The 16,289-nt window shown below is 52.0% G+C and overlaps 1 protein-coding gene across 1 annotated transcript in view; it reads right to left on the bottom strand.

Moving 5' to 3' along the window:
- Nucleotides 1-16,289, bottom strand: part of PTPRF (protein tyrosine phosphatase, receptor type, F) — a 76,623-nt gene that overhangs the window by 52,494 nt on the left and 7,840 nt on the right. The window contains exons 6-8 of the mRNA XM_010147160.1: nt 11,341-11,646; nt 8,271-8,464; nt 1,594-1,620 (exon numbers count right to left, since the gene is read on the bottom strand). Of these exons, the coding sequence (XP_010145462.1) occupies nt 1,594-1,620; nt 8,271-8,464; nt 11,341-11,646 (527 nt within the window). The remainder of the gene's footprint in view (nt 1-1,593; nt 1,621-8,270; nt 8,465-11,340; nt 11,647-16,289) is intronic.

The following is a 16,289-nucleotide window of genomic DNA, read 5'->3' as shown; positions in this document are numbered from 1 at the left end:
GGCTTCCTCTGGGCAGGAGGAGGGCATGGCTCTGCACTTCAATGCGAGATCAAAGAGGGGAGCACTGCTCCTCCCTCCTGGCCTCCAGTAGCAGCAGGACTCATGCCAAGCCTGGCTGGCCAAGCCTGCAGATGAGCCAGCACAGCAACCTCAGCAGCTCCCAGCAGTGCTCGGCGAGCTCAGGGTAGGTGCCCCTGAATTGCATTCATCTGCGGGTGCCATGAAAGGGGCCGGGGTCATTAGCACTAAAAACCCATTGGTTCAGGGAGCAGGAGACAACTGGGCTGGATAGGGAGCTGGGGGAGCTTTTGGGAAGGAGGCAGAGGATGTGTGGTGGTTATTTACCCTTTCAGACAAGAGCAGCAGAGTTGGAGAGGATTAACCTCGAGTTGCTGAGGACAGGTATCATGAGCAGTGTTGGAGGCTGCTCTGGGGGTCCGGTATCTGCCTGGGGATCCTTGCCAGCTTTGGGGGTACAGCGGGCGCCTGCAGTTGCCCTCAGAGCACAGCCAGTCTCCCATCACTCACTCGCACTAACACCCACGCCATTAAACCTGCTGATTTCCAGTCAGTGCTGCTGGTTCAGGTTACCTGCCCAGGCTTACTCATCAAAATCACCGTGTTACCATCGCAGAACCAGCCAGCCCAGAGAAAAATCAACAAGCACCAACAAGAACCCCACCAAAATCACCGTGTGAACCAAAGTCCGATCCCAACTCCGCCCCTGCAGCAGATTGTGTGTGCGGGTGAGTGGACGCGCAGTCCGATCGGTGCCAATGGGCCCGCGGGGGAAGCACTCACACAAAACCTGCAGACTCTGAACATCCCAAGAGAATTCACTCCTCCCAAATCCATGCAAAGAGAAATTCTCACGCAAAAGCATGCCACCGGGAGCAAAGCAAGCGAGCTGAGAGGAGGGGAGAGAGACGAGGGATGGATGAAAGAAGGTCTGATTGCATAATGTAAACACAGTGCTGTCATGTCAAAGCCACTCCGAGAAAGAATCCTCCGTATAACGCAGGAGGAGAAACGCATGGTGCCGGGGAAGCTCACAGTAGGGCACGTAATTGAATTGCTGACTCTAAAAAGGTCATTTTCTAGTTTGTTCCTCCAAATTTGTATTTCAAAATTATGTGGAAAAAATTGGATTTAACTGTTTAAATGTGATTGTTTTCTTATTACTATCTGTGTTTCAGGCAAAGGTCACGGTTGAGAGTGTAGGTTATTTTTCATGACTATGATCAATGTGGTTTAAAGAGAACACATCTAATTTTACCACGTAACTCGGTGGGCCAACTACTACAGAAAGTAGGCTGCACCTCCTGAGTCGATCACTTGAGCCTGCCTAAAACTGCACTGCAACAAGCTGGAAATACAGATTATAGGAAACGTCAACTGCTTTTCTGCATTTAGTAGCAATCTAAATGCCAATTTTCTCTGGATTTGCTGCCTGCGGAAGGTTTCACAATGTAGCTCTCCAGCCTCATTAACGGAGTGAAAAGGATGTTTTGACAGCATTTTGTCTACAAAATTCACAAATCGATTTACCAAATCCCTCTTTTCCAACCTGGAATACACACAAGTGGTACTTACATGGTCCACGGAGTCCTCAGCTCTCCACTGATGGGGAGAAAGGAAGGAGGAGAGAAAAATGGAGACACGGAATTTTAAGGGGCAACATGTAGGAAGGGGATGACAACGACGACAACAGCAGGGGTTAGCAGGACGGGGTTGGGGAGGGGTGGGATTACAACACTTATACACAGAGGGTCACTTGGCACAAGCTGTGCCAAAGGAAGAAATGGCATAGAGCAATTTTCTACATGCCGCTAGCCTGCACAGTAGGTCTGAGATCATTCACACAAACAGGGGTGAAGAGTTTCCTTCTCTTACGGATGGAGAGGTCACCACTTCCTAACACCTTTGGCTTTGCACTTTTCTGCTTCTTCCACGAGCAGCAGCAAGAAGGGACAGCTTGTACCAACAAGGGTCTGGGGCTGACTGCTGCCCCCAAAGGTCACTCACAACAGTTTTGTGGCCTCATCTGTTTCTGTCCTAGCCATCCTCCAGCTACCACCTCCTGTTGAGAACCAAAGACCCCAACACAGAACTCAGAGGGCACTCTCTGCAGGGAAGCACCAATGCAACATTTACAGAGCTTCTCTTTCCTGTATCCTCTGCAAGAAAATGCTCAGGGGGCCTCAGAAAACAGAAGTGCCGTCTCTTGTAAATGGTGCAAGACAGGCGGAGGAGATCTTATGGAGCTCCACACTAAGTTGCCCCTCTCCAACGGCGCTGCGTGGCTCGGAGCAAGGCTCAAACTGGTGCGTGGACTGAGGAGACAGCTTCTCGCTCCCAGTCACACAACACCAAACGGCAAAACCTCTTTTGGCAAGAGCAGCCCGGCAGGTAAGACTTCCACACAAACCATTTCCCAGCAAAAGCCCATGTGGATTCCCAGCCACGGCAGCTCAATTAGGGCTCTGAAGAGGGAACATGCTGGTTTCTGGCTGGATTTGGGGTTCTAAGGCATCAAAGCTGCATTGGGGTGGTGAGACTTAGCAGAGCTTGGCTGCTGCCACGCATGCCCGTAGCACTGCTCTTTGTGGCTGACGCACCAAAGGAAGGTTTGCAGAGAGCACAGCACTCTCTCTCAGCCAAGGCGATGCGTTACCTCTCAGGTTACTCAATCTGCCTGGAGGAAGCATCGGTCGATGGGTTCAAGCACGGAGATGAAAGTGGAAGATAGGTATTATCGCCCCTGACTCCCAGTGTGAGCCTTGGCAAGTGGTGCTTCTGCACCTGAGCTGCCAGCTGTGCAATGGCGCTCGGACACTGACCTCCCCAGGACATGGGGAAGCCCAGCTAATGCTGCTGCAGTGCCCGGGAGCCTGCACGTGCGGCAGAAGTACTAAATGGTATTAAAGCTACAAGTTGCCTTTTGTACTCAGGCTATTTGAGGTGGCTCTTACAGGCTGCAGCCTATCACAGTGGGAGTATTCTCCTCAGCAGTAAAATACACGGCATACCTTCAAAATATTTGTTTTTTAATTCTCTAAATTCAGAAAGAAGCACCTATTGAAGAAATGTTCCTCTTACGTTTTATTATAGTTAACTTACTTGATGCCATGAGACAGCAGCAGAATTATCCCCCTAAACCATCTTAAAATTTAATTTCAATGAAGAGGTCAAGTTGTCCCTAAAGACTTCCTATAAAGTCAAGGCCCTCGCTAAGTATTACGGTCACTAAAGGCCCTTTTTCCATACATGCCTTGGCGTTACTTCCAGTGTTGCATGCTTAGTTCAACCCAAGTCATTGCCGTCGATGTCCTCCCTGCGCCAGCCAGCCCACACCATGGTCAACAGTCACAGACTCTGCCCTGCTGCTCTAAAACCTGGCAAAAGTCTTGCTACAGGAAGGATACGCGGCCTGGTAGCTCTTTCTCCCAGAAGCACGCTTCTGCTCCAACACCATGTCCTTGGTGGATGGGAGCCACGTGGATGGTAACACCCCAACCTGCCTCCATAGAGCTGCAGGAGCAGAAGGTGACACCCCACTGCAACGGTGGAGCAGTCCTGGGCTCGGGAGGCTACTCAATCTCAGCCTCTCACACCACAGCAGGGAGTTTATCACCCACTAGGATTTTAGACCTAAGCGTTTAATGTTCAAACTCTGTTTGCTCTTATGTTTCAGTGGACTTTAATCTTGCATCAGATCAGAGTGCAAAGAAACGCCTTGAGATCTGTGCTGGAGGACTAACAGTGAAAAGCCAGGCCTGGTATGAATTCAGTTTCATTATGAAAACATCATCTGCAGATCAAAACATTTCCTTCCTTAAACTAGCTCAATTGCTTCTTAACTGTTTAAGGTTGGTCAGTAAGACAAATTGATCTGAAAAGCCCAGGAGCTGTCATAAAAAGAACTCAGACAGTGCTGTGTGCACGAGGCAGGATGGCTCAGGGAAGTGCTAAAGCTAACAGTGTGTATTTATGGCAGCTGCAATGCCTTAACGTTTCATTTTACACTTCAACACCACGCAGCGTAGTCATGTCTCACCAGGGAACGGCTGTTTTCCCTGACCATGGCTCTTGCAAAAGGCAGACTCAAGCCCTCCTCAACAGCCCCAGCTATGGGACGTGGATATTGTGGTTTTCCCGCAGATCTTTCTCCTCTCTGCTTCAGCGGCTGTGGTGCAACAGTGAAACTCCAGATGTAAACTCGGGTGCTCAGCTCGTGGGATGCAGAGGGGTCTGAGGGCACCAGCACTTCACCTCTGTTCATTACTGAAATGCTTCCTGGAGGACGCCTGCCAGCGTTGTTCCGCTTACGAAGCAGAGTACATCTCACCTAGGTGCATACACATGCACGAAGAGTTGTTCCAAGTACAGTCAGATAAAGATCCCTGACTATCACCCAGTGAAAGAGGGAGGCTGTAAATTCCTCTGTGTTATGCCTGGGGTGGGCACTGCCCAGGGAGAACAGGAGTCTCTGCTTCACCTTTCTTCTTTGATCTCAATCCAACAGCTGCAAGTGCTTGCTGTTACTTCTTCCTGCTCTTCTGGAGCAAGCTGGTGGGACGTGCACTCGGCCTGCACGCTGGATGGAGAAGTGCCACCTGCGAAGACCACACAATCTCCCTGTGAGCCTGCAGCCCTTCTTGTGGGCAGCACGCCTCTGCCCTGGCATGACTGCAGAGCAGGAGGAGGAGCTGGCAGGAGTTTCTCCTCCACAAAGCCTGACCTCCCTGTACCCAGCGGTACGCAGCCAGCCCCCAGCAGCGGAAGCACGGCAAAGCCCTCTGGGCCAGCTGGATCTGCAGGGGGCTGTAAGCAGCGAGGCTAACATGCACGCCATATCCCCAGAGCGGTGCGGGCAGCAGGCTCCCCGGCAAACATGCCGCACAGTTGAGGACAGGAGCAGTTGTCAAGGCCAGACTGCGGCATGAGGAGAAAGTCCCCCCCTCAAGATGTTCCAGTGTGGGCTGACGACAAGCAGGCTGGGAGCAGGACACAATAGATCAACAGCTAGAGTCATGTAGGCTCTAGGTGCCTGTCTTGGAAAGAGCAAACAAGAGCCACGCTTGCACAGGAACCCAAACGGGAAGGTCTGTCCCCCCGTCCCTGCTGCCACTGCTGTGCCTGCTGCTGCAGGCTCAGCACTGCTGCCTGGCGCTGCTTGGCGCTGAGCTCTGCAGGGCACGCAGGACTGGCACCTGGGAAGGGATGGAGGGGATCAAGCCCCCTGCTCCTCCTGACATCCTGACATGCTGCAGCTGCCTGGGGATTGGAGACCAAGGGAAGCAGGTGGGCCCCTGCCCTCCCCTAAAGAACCTAATGCTTGTGCCCCATGGTCCCGCTACGCCCCGTTCCCTCAGCCAGCGAGGACCTGTATGAGCGGTGGAGCACAGCCGAGACCCTGCACTGGTGCCCCTGTTCCCTTCAAAGGCTCTCGGTGTGTTGTGCACAACACCCAGGGCACTGAAACGAATCTTCTGCCGTCGCCCACCACAGGACCTGGCTGAGCCATGATGGGCACAGCCTGAGCAGGAGGTGGTGCAGGTATCTGACCCGGCTCTGCAGCGTACACATGCTCCTCCACAGGGCACAGTCACATTTGCTTCTCCATCAGCCTGTCAGTAGGAGGTGAGAGCTCGGACTGGAAGGCGCAGAGAAGTCTGACGGAGGTAATCAGTCACAGGCGCAGCCACAGAAGGGAGGGAGAGGCCTCGGCTCCGTCGCAGGACCTTCCTCACAACTGATTACTCTCCCTAGGCAGGAGGCTGTAAAATAAAATGTGATCTCTCCAGCACCAGGGCCCCCACTTCTTTGCTGATGTTTCAGTCCTTTCCACTCAAACGGTTTTGAAAACTCAGAATCTATATTATCTGCATAGCTAACATCTCCATTCCCTTTTCTTTTTCCTTTTATCTTCATTTACTCTCTCTCTATTTCTCATCTTCAATCAGGAAAATTTCATGAGTCAGTTTTAATACCAGTGTCTTCTTACCATCTGCAGGGAGCAGATTATGTGGTACCATACCTCCTCAAAACCAGCAGACAGCCTGGCTAGGCAGGGGGAGGGGCTCTGCCTACATGTCCAGAGAATTTCTTCTCTGACCCCAGATTTTCAATCAGTTTACTTGTCTCCTTGTGCACTGGTACAAATGTTTATGAATGTTTATGAGTACTGAACTGTGGCTATATTCTGGCCATCTTCATCCTGTGACCTTCAGGGACAGGTGTTCCAGTGAATCTTTCTGTTTTCTTCCATAGAAAATAACTCCTCCAAGACTACTCATTAAAGTTTGATCTGGCTGTTTGCAAAGACACGCACTGCTGTACTGAAAGATGGCAGCTCTTACACAGGGTTCTTCAGCTTCTGGAGCAGATGTATTTCATCACAAGCACAGGTCATGCCTGGCTTCTCACTCTTTTGGGAAATAAAGATCTCTTCTGCCAAGCCAGTGAAACCTCTTCCCTGCAGGGTCATCATCAGTTTACGCCAAGTGACGTGACTCCTGCAGAGCAGTCACTTCTCTGCAACCATCTTTTGGCCTTCACTTCCACCCAAAAATCAGAGCGGATGAGTCCAGCACCATACACACCAGAAAAAAATATCACAGCAATCCAGAACCTTCCCACATAAATTCACCAAATATGAAAGACTGGTAGGTGGTCTGACAGGCCAGGAAACTTCCAAGCAACTTGCCTCCTTGATGCACACGTTCAAAATAATGCAAGATCCAGCACTCCTTGTAAAGTTTCTGGCTCTGGCATCCTCATTCCTGCACATTAGCATGGGGTTTCTCTCTCTGAAATGTACGAGTAAGGAGTGATAGCAGAACTGGCTGGGCAAGCATAAAATATTTGACAACACCAACAAGAACACCACTGCCAACTTCGCCCACCTACGCTTGGGACCAACCCGTTAACTCCAGACTCCAGCTGAACAACACAGCATCAATTGTTCAAACAACACAGAAGATTATATCCTCCTGGAATAAGTAAAGGGCAGTAAGCAGCTTTTCTAACGATTAAAATAAAGCAACATCTGAAACATAAACAGAGATGTGCCCCAGACAGCACCGCAAGGACCCTCAAAGCCATTTCTCTCTTGAAAGTTTTCCCCTTCCACATTATTACTGAGTTTTACCCTTCAGAATATGAATGGGGAGTAAAGCCGCCGCTGTGTACTGCACTCCCCACTGACAAACGTATAAATGATTCACAGCTGCGTTCAGGAGACAGATCAATTAATCGTTGCAGCTCTCCAGTATTTATATTGGGCATCATTCAAGCAAGCCAGCTCTGAATCGATTACTCGTCGCTTCCAACAGCAGCATATCCTGTACTTCATTTATACGATTATCTTTGTTGAGAACAGCATGGGTCATCCAGGACGAAGGACCCTTACTCCAAAGAAGACTTGAATTTCATCACAGACAGGGCAAAAACTTCCCCGGACCTTTGGAAACGGCAACTACGCTGGGCTGAGCAGAGTGCGTGACCATGCCTGGAGCAGCGTGTGGGAACAGGGCCTCAGCTGACAGCCAGCGGGGTACCCAGAAGATCGCACAAGTACGAGCTGATTGTCACACCGGGATTGCAGAGGGCTGGTGTTACGGGTGATGCCGGCCTGCACCTCACCTCCCCCTCCCCTCGCCGGCCTTTCCCAGACACAGCTGGCTTTGGGTACAGTTTGGTTTCAAGAGGCAATGCAAGGTTGAGTCCCTGCCTTGCAAAAGCACGAGGAAAAGGGAGGTTTTGCTGAGCCAGGAGGGCTGCCCTGCCTGATGTGCTGTGCCCACCCAACAGTGCAAGGCCACCCCCACGCCCCACAAGCAGGCAGCAGCCCCATGGGCTCGGCCAAGAAAGAAGCTTCACCCTGAACATGGTCAGCAGCACAAAAGAAGCAGACTCAAGGCTTACTTCCAACTCTCCCATGGTTCATAACCTGACTGGCAAAACACAATTTCCTCCAGCTGCAGTCTGCACAGGATGTGGCAGGCAGAGGTGCATGTCGGAGGAGGAGTAAGAGAGAAGCATCACCCAACACGTCATCTTTCCTACAGCAATCCTTTCCTGATTAAACTTTTTATCTGTAAGCCACGTTTTAGGGATAAGCTGTTTGCCTTGCTCAGGCAGGGCTGAGTCCCATGCTCTGGAGCCACGAGAGGAGGCCAAGAAATACTTGGATCCAGCCAGCCTGGCCCCCTGCGGAGAGGGAAGGAAGGTGCCATGCCCGCCAGCCCGTGGTCCCCACCCCGTACCTGTGCTTCCGACAGCATGACGTCCTTGATCACTGGCTGCCCTCGGGGCTCATTGTTTTCCAGCTTCACGTACGTAACCTGGTACCCGCGGATCTGCCCGTGCTGCTTGTTGGAGATGGGCAGCTTCCAGCTCACCCGGATGGCAGTCGAATTCACAGACTCTACCTCCACCTTGCGCGGTGGGGCACTGGGCACTGTAACACACACAGGACGGACAGTTAGCAGGTACCACACGACTGCTGCCAGCCACCTCTCACTCCTTTGCTACCTTCCCTCCACCCCACTGCCCGGACAGCCCTGCTGGCACAAGTTCCCTGTACCTGCCCAGAAGCTCATGCTGCAGTTTTCCAGCGAGACCACGTTCCCGGTATTTTCCCAGCATCCATGCACTTTTGCTACTCTCAGTAGGGCAGAGCACCACTGTGGTACGCAGGAGTACCCCTAATAAAAGCCACTGTGCTGGATCAGACCCAGGGTCCATCTATCCCTCTCTTGTCTCCAGCAGCAGGGGAGCAGGGAAGAATACAAGGATACAGCAGAACATAAAGAATACGGTAACCACCTGCAGCTCAGGGTGCCCTGCAGCAGAGGCAGGGGTTCTGAAGCCTTCTTTGCATCCTGTCTGTCACAACATTTCCTCTCAGATCCCTCTGCATACATCTAAACGCAGTCCAAGAGCCCCAGGTAGCAGGACCGAGTGCTGAGCCTGCCTCATGGGAGCCCTGTTACCTGCGACCAGCCAGAGCGCACATGCGCCCTGTGACAGCAAGAGGTTAATGAGGGGGAAAAGCACCATCCTAAAACAATAACCCAGAGCTCAGAGACAGCAGTCACTGAACTCAGCCAGATAAAGGGGCCCGCGGGGATTGTGACAGCTCTGGGGACTGTATTTCATGCACGGCTAGGTGAATGCTTTTTGATAATAAAATGAAAAATTACACTGCCCAGAAAATATCAATTTTCTTGCAAGGTGAGGCCCGTTTAAAAATGTATTTATACCCTATTTACCATTTGGAAAAATTACTTCCTTATTACTTTTTGCTCTTGCATTGACTGTGACAAAAATGTCAATGCTAAAAAATTAGCCTCTCAGTTGCTCCTGGAAAGCTCTTTCCAGCTGGAGCAGCTGGGAGCAGAGGTGTGCACTCCCTGCGGAGGACACTGCTGCTACACGAGTGCCCGGTACCCACGTGAAGGACCATGCTAGCACCTCTACCCCAGGACCCCTTCCACTCTCCGCCGTCTGGGAACATCCAGGGGTTTGGAACCCCGTACGCCCCAATTCTCAACACGGCAAGAGGTAATCAGTATTAGACAATTAGGGATGGATAGCTGTCAAGCAGACATAATGAGTATTACTATTTCAACCAACTAGATGGGAAGAAACAGCTACCCAGCAGGTAAGCACAGTTTTTAAGCCGCAGGGCAATTCATTATTTTCCCCAGATGTCCTTCTTAATTGTCGATAATTAAATAAAATAGAGAAAGGAGGAACAGAGCATTTTAGCACCATGAGGCCAGCTCAAGTTATGGGAACGGAGGGGGCTGCGCTTTAATAGTTACCACCTTCTGGCTGGAGCAGCCTACGCTGTAATCCACAACTCGCTTAGTGCGGTGACCTTGCACAAGCCACAGGGCTCTCCTGCCCTGGCAAGACACCTGCCCACGCACACAGTTGGGAGTCCAGGCGAAAAACAAGATCCTCCCCGAGAACCGGACAGAAGCTGTGCGTCAGGCTCTGCTGGCAGGAGCAGGCGGGAGGCCTCGGCAGGACACGATAGAGGGACATGAAAAGATGCGAACAGACCACAGCGTTTCGAGGAATGCCATCCTACCCCATTATGGGAAGTATGTGCTACGCCCGAGACTCAAACAGGGAAAGTTCAATTTGTTTTCATATCACCGTTCAGCATTCCTCATTTCTTCATCCTGGGTATCCACTGAGCATCAGCACGTTGGAGGGATAGGAAATCACTCCTGACAGCTGAGCTGGAATGTCCAACCACAGTGCCCGAAAACGAAGTGAGAGCGCTTGCTGCGACATTTCTGGGGTAGCAGCTTCCCCTGGGCTACAACTCTGCCGAATGAGAACTGAAGCAAACAATACAGGCAGCAGGACACACACAGATGTGCTTGCCAGCCCAGGAATGCAGTCAGCGAGCATTCCCAGACACTGCTTCCAGAGCCACGGAGACGTGGGGGACAGTGGCAGCCCATTTAGGGAAACCGTAACATGTCTGGTTTCAATCTGCCATGCTGACTGGGCAACGCGGAGATCATCCTTTCTTTGCCCGGACGCTGCGTCTCTTTCTTCTCCCATTAAAGCTGCAGCTTCTGGGGGTCAGCATGAAGCCATGGAAGCTCCTGCCGTCACCCTGAGCTCTGGCACTTTCAAAGGAAATGGCTTAAGTCATGATGACATAACTGACAGCCCCGCTAATACAAAGCAATTTCTTTTTAAAGCTGTCGTATCCAGTAAAGTGTTCTGTACACGCGATATTCTGACTCCTGAGCGGAAGAGCAGATTTATATAAGCTGTGGCTTGCCTGGAAGCTGGGGCAGGAAGCAGCTTTCCTGCGATAGCTACAAGTTCCAAATGGATTTCTTTTCCCCTCTTTATTTGGCTGGATTTCAGGTCAACATGTAAACTTTAAGTCCTGATCCCGCAACGCGAGAGAAGCCTTTGGCTGGGAGAACTCGCGTTACCCTCTTTAAAACGGAAACCACCACCGAGCGCTGGAAAGCCAAGATGGCAAAGCAGCGTAATGCCTCCTGGGGTGCGCAGGACGCAGGGCCAGCACCCGCAGAACCCTGTGGGCCCATGGCGGGACGGCTGACCCACAGCCTAGAGGCAACCACTGCAGCAGAGCGAAGGGTGACAGAGCAATTCCCCTACCCCACTCCCTGGAGCAGCTGACCGAAGCGCTGGTCCTGACAGCCTCCGGTCCTGCGGGAAAAGCCCTCCTAGGCCAATGTCCCCACTCCTTTCCCCCCCTTTTTCCAGCAACTCAGCTAGGAGAATCCTGGTGACCCAAGGCGGTAGCTGAAGGAGCTGTTCAGTAACACCTACCATCCTCGTCAGTGCGCACGTGCACGGGGACGCTCTCCGGTCCTGGCCCCACATCGGTGTGAGCCCTTACCCACACCTTGTACTCGGTCCATTTCTCCAGGTCCTTGATCTCCCAGCTGGAGTGCTCCCGTCCAATGCCATCCACCACATGCTTGGTGTTGTCATCTCCTTCCACTGCCTGGTAGGCAATGGAGTACTGGGTGATGACCCCATTGCGGCTCTGGGCAGGCGGCGGCACCCAACTTACCCGGATGGTAGTGGAGCTGGTGCTTACACACTCGACTTCTTGGGGTGGGGCGGAGGGGGCTGGGGATAAATAAATGAAGTGGGGAGATGAAGGGAAATGAGCGGAAGGACAAACCAAAATGCACAGGGAACTTTTACCCAGCCAACTGAGCACTGAACATGCACCTGGAAATTCAGCCAGTAGCCTCCCGGACAACCGTCTGCCTTCCTCGCAGATCACCAAAGATGGCACTGGAGGCGATCTGTCTTTGAAAGCCTCCCGAACAGCATGGAGACAGAAGTGCTGTTCTGCATCAGAGAACACCGCTTTCCCAAAGCGTCCTGGCCGCTCACTTCACCAAACACAACAAATGGCAGTAAAGGAAGGGGTGGGGGGGGAGAGAGACTGATAGGGAGAAGAAAGATGCTTTCAGTGAAGATCTGAAACAGATGGAAACCAGAAGAGGTAGGAAGCTACAGAAGGCAGGAGTGGCAGAAGGGGAAGCTCACACACCAGATTGCACGAAGGCTTGCGAAAACCCGCTCCTAGACAAGCGGAGGAACACCAAAGGGCAGGGAAGCAGGTGACTGCGGTTGGCTGGAGTGTGTCCAGGCAGGGTTGGAAATCACAACCATCAGCTGTGGGCAGCACCCTGACCCCAGTGGGAGCCAGGCGACATGTGGAAACGGGAGGTAACATGCTTCACATGTATGCCTAGTACCTGGGACTGACGGCTGCGTGCCTGCCAAGCTGGTTACCTGCCGCAGGAGCTTCCTGGCCGATGGAGCCATACAGGGCAAGGCAGGCAGGTCTTGCCCCTCCCAGGCAAAAAACCACCTGCAGTTTGCATTCACTTCTAAGCCCCAGCAATGTTAACTGGCCACAGAGGGAGAAGTGAGGTCTTGGCAGCAGATGCTTCTCACTGGGGTGAGGAACCATCCCCTCCACACAGCATTGCTAGGGAAGAGAAGTGAAACAAACTGGGATGGAGTGGGGTGGGGAAAGGGAGGGACCAGGAAAGGAGAGCCAACTGAAGGCTGTGGCAACCTTGAAACAGGACAGCAGTTCTGCAAGGTGGGAGAAGGGAACAAACCAGACATGCCCTGGATACACTCTGCTTCGTCCAGGACCCCAGCAGCATGTGAGCCCTTTCACAGCAGCATCAGCCTCCTCCCATTTGGCTTCACTGCCCAGGGATGCTGCAGACACGTCCTGGGACCCCTATGAACACAACAGCACCAGAGCCAGCCTTCCAGAGGCACAGGCCCGGGCCTGCCTGCTCGTTGCCTGTGCAAAGGCAAACACGACCTGCATCACCCCAGACGGCAGCAGGGACCTCAGATAATTCAGGCACCCAACAACTGTGCCTTTGGCTTTGCTGGGCATAGGATGGTGGGAGAAGATGGGGGAAAGCTGAGGACAGCAGGATCTCCCAGTGCTACTGGTGACCTCTGTGACCGCAGCTTGCTGGGAACAAGGTCCACTTGCTTGCAGAGGCAGGCACAGGCCGCACTTCACTCCCAGTGCCCACTTCTGTGCTCAGGAAGCAGGGCCTGTCCCTGATGCCTGGGTTGGGGAGCCTGGCGAGAGGAATGATGGAGGGAGAGTGGGCAGCGATGGAGCAGGAAGAGATGATGCCTGAGCAGAATCAGGCTGCTGCCATGGGAGCTACACCGGAGGAAAGAGAAATCAGAGCAACGCGTGAAAGCAAACAGTTGCCTACACGAGAGAGGCAGAGCGGGAATGGTCCTGCCATCTGCTACACCGGAAGGGAGTAGGGGTACAAAATGAATCCTCACACTCTTTTGGTTAATCAGCAGAGAAGTGGCAGGGAAAAGAGTAGGAAGATACAGCACCAAAGCAACACCAAGAGTGAATTCAGGGAGGGCATAAGTTAGACTCAGCGCCTGGTGGCACCTCTCAGAGAGGACAGGTGAGACATAAGGAGTTTGGACAGGTTTTCCTTTGCCACTGTCTGTAGAGTGGCCCTTCACAGAAGAGACTTCTCTGGCTTTGGGCCTCCATAGCATCCCTTGGGATGCAGCAGTGAGCTCCTTCCCCAAAGGCAGCTTTGTTTGGCAGTGTGGGCAGGTCAAACGTTGGCTATTGACTGGGTAAGAGTCACACACATGATGTGCAAGACAAAAACTTAAATTAACACTTAAAGAAAACAAAATAAAACTCGGTAACATGAGCAGAATCAACTTAAAATGCACAAGGAGTGGAAATGTCCCTCTTGGGGCCAGCAAAGAGCAGACTGGGTGGCCAGCCTTCACCCACACACGCAGATGTGCCCACACGCACACCGTGCAAACCTCTGCTGCCTCCAGGCTACTCACATTGGCCTCCCCCGATGGCCCACAGCAGCCCTGTGCACCCACCCCGCCCACCTACTCCTTAGGCTAGGGAAAAGGCAGCCTCAAGACCCACCTTCATATTTCAAGTGAGAACAGCATTTTAATGCTGAGGCCTGATGGGCACAGAGCTGATGCTCCTCTCCTGCATCATACCGCTTGCCTGAGGCACTGCAGGCTCCTGGAAAACTCCCCCGTGCTCCTCAGGCCCTCAAAGCAGCATTGCTTGTACTTTTTACAGGGTGCCCAGGAACTAAGCAAGCAGCTAGGCAGGAAAGACAGCCCAGAAGGCAGGTGTCTTCTCAGGAGATGAGGTGTGAGCTGGAAGGGTGCAAAGGGGCACGGCATCCCTCTGGCCTTCCCAGACAAACATCCCTACCATATGGATGCCACAAGAAAATCCCAGCAGCAGCAATACAGACGTCCTTCTCCAGCCTGTTAGTGACTCATTAGCGATGATGTGCCTCCTACCTTACCCTTGACTGGTTTGTCAGGGCCAGGAATAGAGCCTGAAGACAGGCTCTTTAGAAAGCAGGAGTCTGATCCTGCAGTTTGTGTCCCACCTGAACATGTCAACCTCCAAGATCTAACAGCCTTTCTCAGGGCAAACAGATGGAAGAGTGAAGGAAGGAGACCAATTTAAAGCTGGGAGCAACAGTCTGTCTAGATTAGTAAGTTCCAAGGCCACAGGGGACCGATCCAACCATCTACCGTGAGGCGCTGTGAAGTGCAGACCAAAGAATTTCTGTCTGAAAGTTGTGCATCGGGCACAAGTTCTGCCGAGCTAAAGCAGAACTTTCGGAAAGACCTACTTGGCTTTGAGCCACTCAGTACCCAAGAACCCACTCTGCCCTGGGACTGTTCGGCCAGTGGTTTGTCACCCTCAACAGCCCAGCAGCAACTGCCAAGGCCTCTTCTCAAAGAACAGGGTGCCACCAGGAACCTCAAGTAGAGGCCTGTAAACCAAGACACAGTCACTTCTTGGATAAATCAAAGAACTCTCAGATCCCTCAGTGTAAGAAGGACCAAGGTCAAACCAAGGTATCCCTGTGATTTTTGGCCAAATCTCTTGAACCCATCCACATCTCTCTCACTAAACATATGTCAGAACCAGTCAGCTACTGCTCCACTAGCTAGTGAAGGGACAACCTTGAAAACAGACTGGTATGAGATCCCCTGTGAGCAGACTGCATGTGGAGCAGGTCATGGGACAACGTCTGCCTTAAAGAAGCAAAGGTTTCTCTTACTTGGACTGTTGTGAGACTGTGAAGGACTCATTTATGCACGGAGCTGTCTCTGATTAAGTGTGTTCGAGAACAGGAGCATCCACTGATGCAATTAATTTAAGAGGCAGGAGAGTTGCTCCAACCTTTGCCTATCAATACAGAAGCTATCTGAAATAGGTATACAAATTCCCACACTCAGAATTTGTTCTGAATGTTCAAATATTTATAACTGCATGATCTGAACCTCTCTCCATTTTCATATCTGTCTGTCGTACAGCACTAAGACACCATTAGCTCACTTAACGAGGTGCAGGAATCCCTGCGACTGATATGTTAATGAAGCTGAGTTTTCCTCAAAGAGAAGGTAGTTCCAATAGCGAGCAAAGCTGCTCTTCCCTGCCTGAGCTCCCTTTCTAATGGCCATCTCGGGCTCTCGGCTGTGAGCACGCTGGCACCCTCCCTGCAGGGAAGGCTGGCTGCCTCTGCCAACTGCTCACCCCACATAGCTAGTAAATCCCAGACAGACGGTGCTAACGGAAGTGTCTTTTTTCCCCCCTTTTAATGCTCTTTGCATAATGCAAGGCCAAAAATCGTTAGTGAAAACGAGCTTATTGCAGGGCCCTTTGATAGCCCTAATCTGCTTATGCGCAGCACTTTGAGCTGCCAATCAGAGCAACGCGAACTCCTGCTCTGTGATCACATGGGGCACAGCGAGGATGAAAGTGATATTGCCTGGGTCACCTCATTATCTAGCCTCTCTATTAACTCGGTCACAGCTTGTTCTGGTTTCCCCTAGCGCTGCAGTCCCAGATGCAGGAGCCCCACTTGCTCATGCAACCCAGGCAAACGGCCACTTGCCCAATCTGACTCCCTCCAGCTGCCTGACAGCCACAGGCACACTGGGGCTCAAAGGATGCCTCACCTTGCGATCAAGTGTACAGACTCAGTAAGGATCCCTGAAGAAGGAAGGCAGCTGGAATGGGGAGTGAAGGGGTGAAAATCCGATGGTTTGGAGACAGTCACATTTAGAGCCAAACACCCATATGCTGCCTGTCCAGACAGCTTGTCTGCATGGGAGTGAATTCATAGAGATGCACAACCCACTCAAATCAATCTCTCCAAAGCAATTTCCCAGCCTGTTTC

This window comes from Eurypyga helias, unplaced genomic scaffold, assembly GCF_000690775.1.
Source record: "Eurypyga helias isolate BGI_N326 unplaced genomic scaffold, ASM69077v1 scaffold9192, whole genome shotgun sequence".
Taxonomy (NCBI): Eukaryota; Metazoa; Chordata; class Aves; order Eurypygiformes; family Eurypygidae; genus Eurypyga; species Eurypyga helias.
The sequence above is the reverse complement of the archived record's forward strand: the minus strand, read 5'-3'. Positions and strand labels throughout refer to the sequence as shown.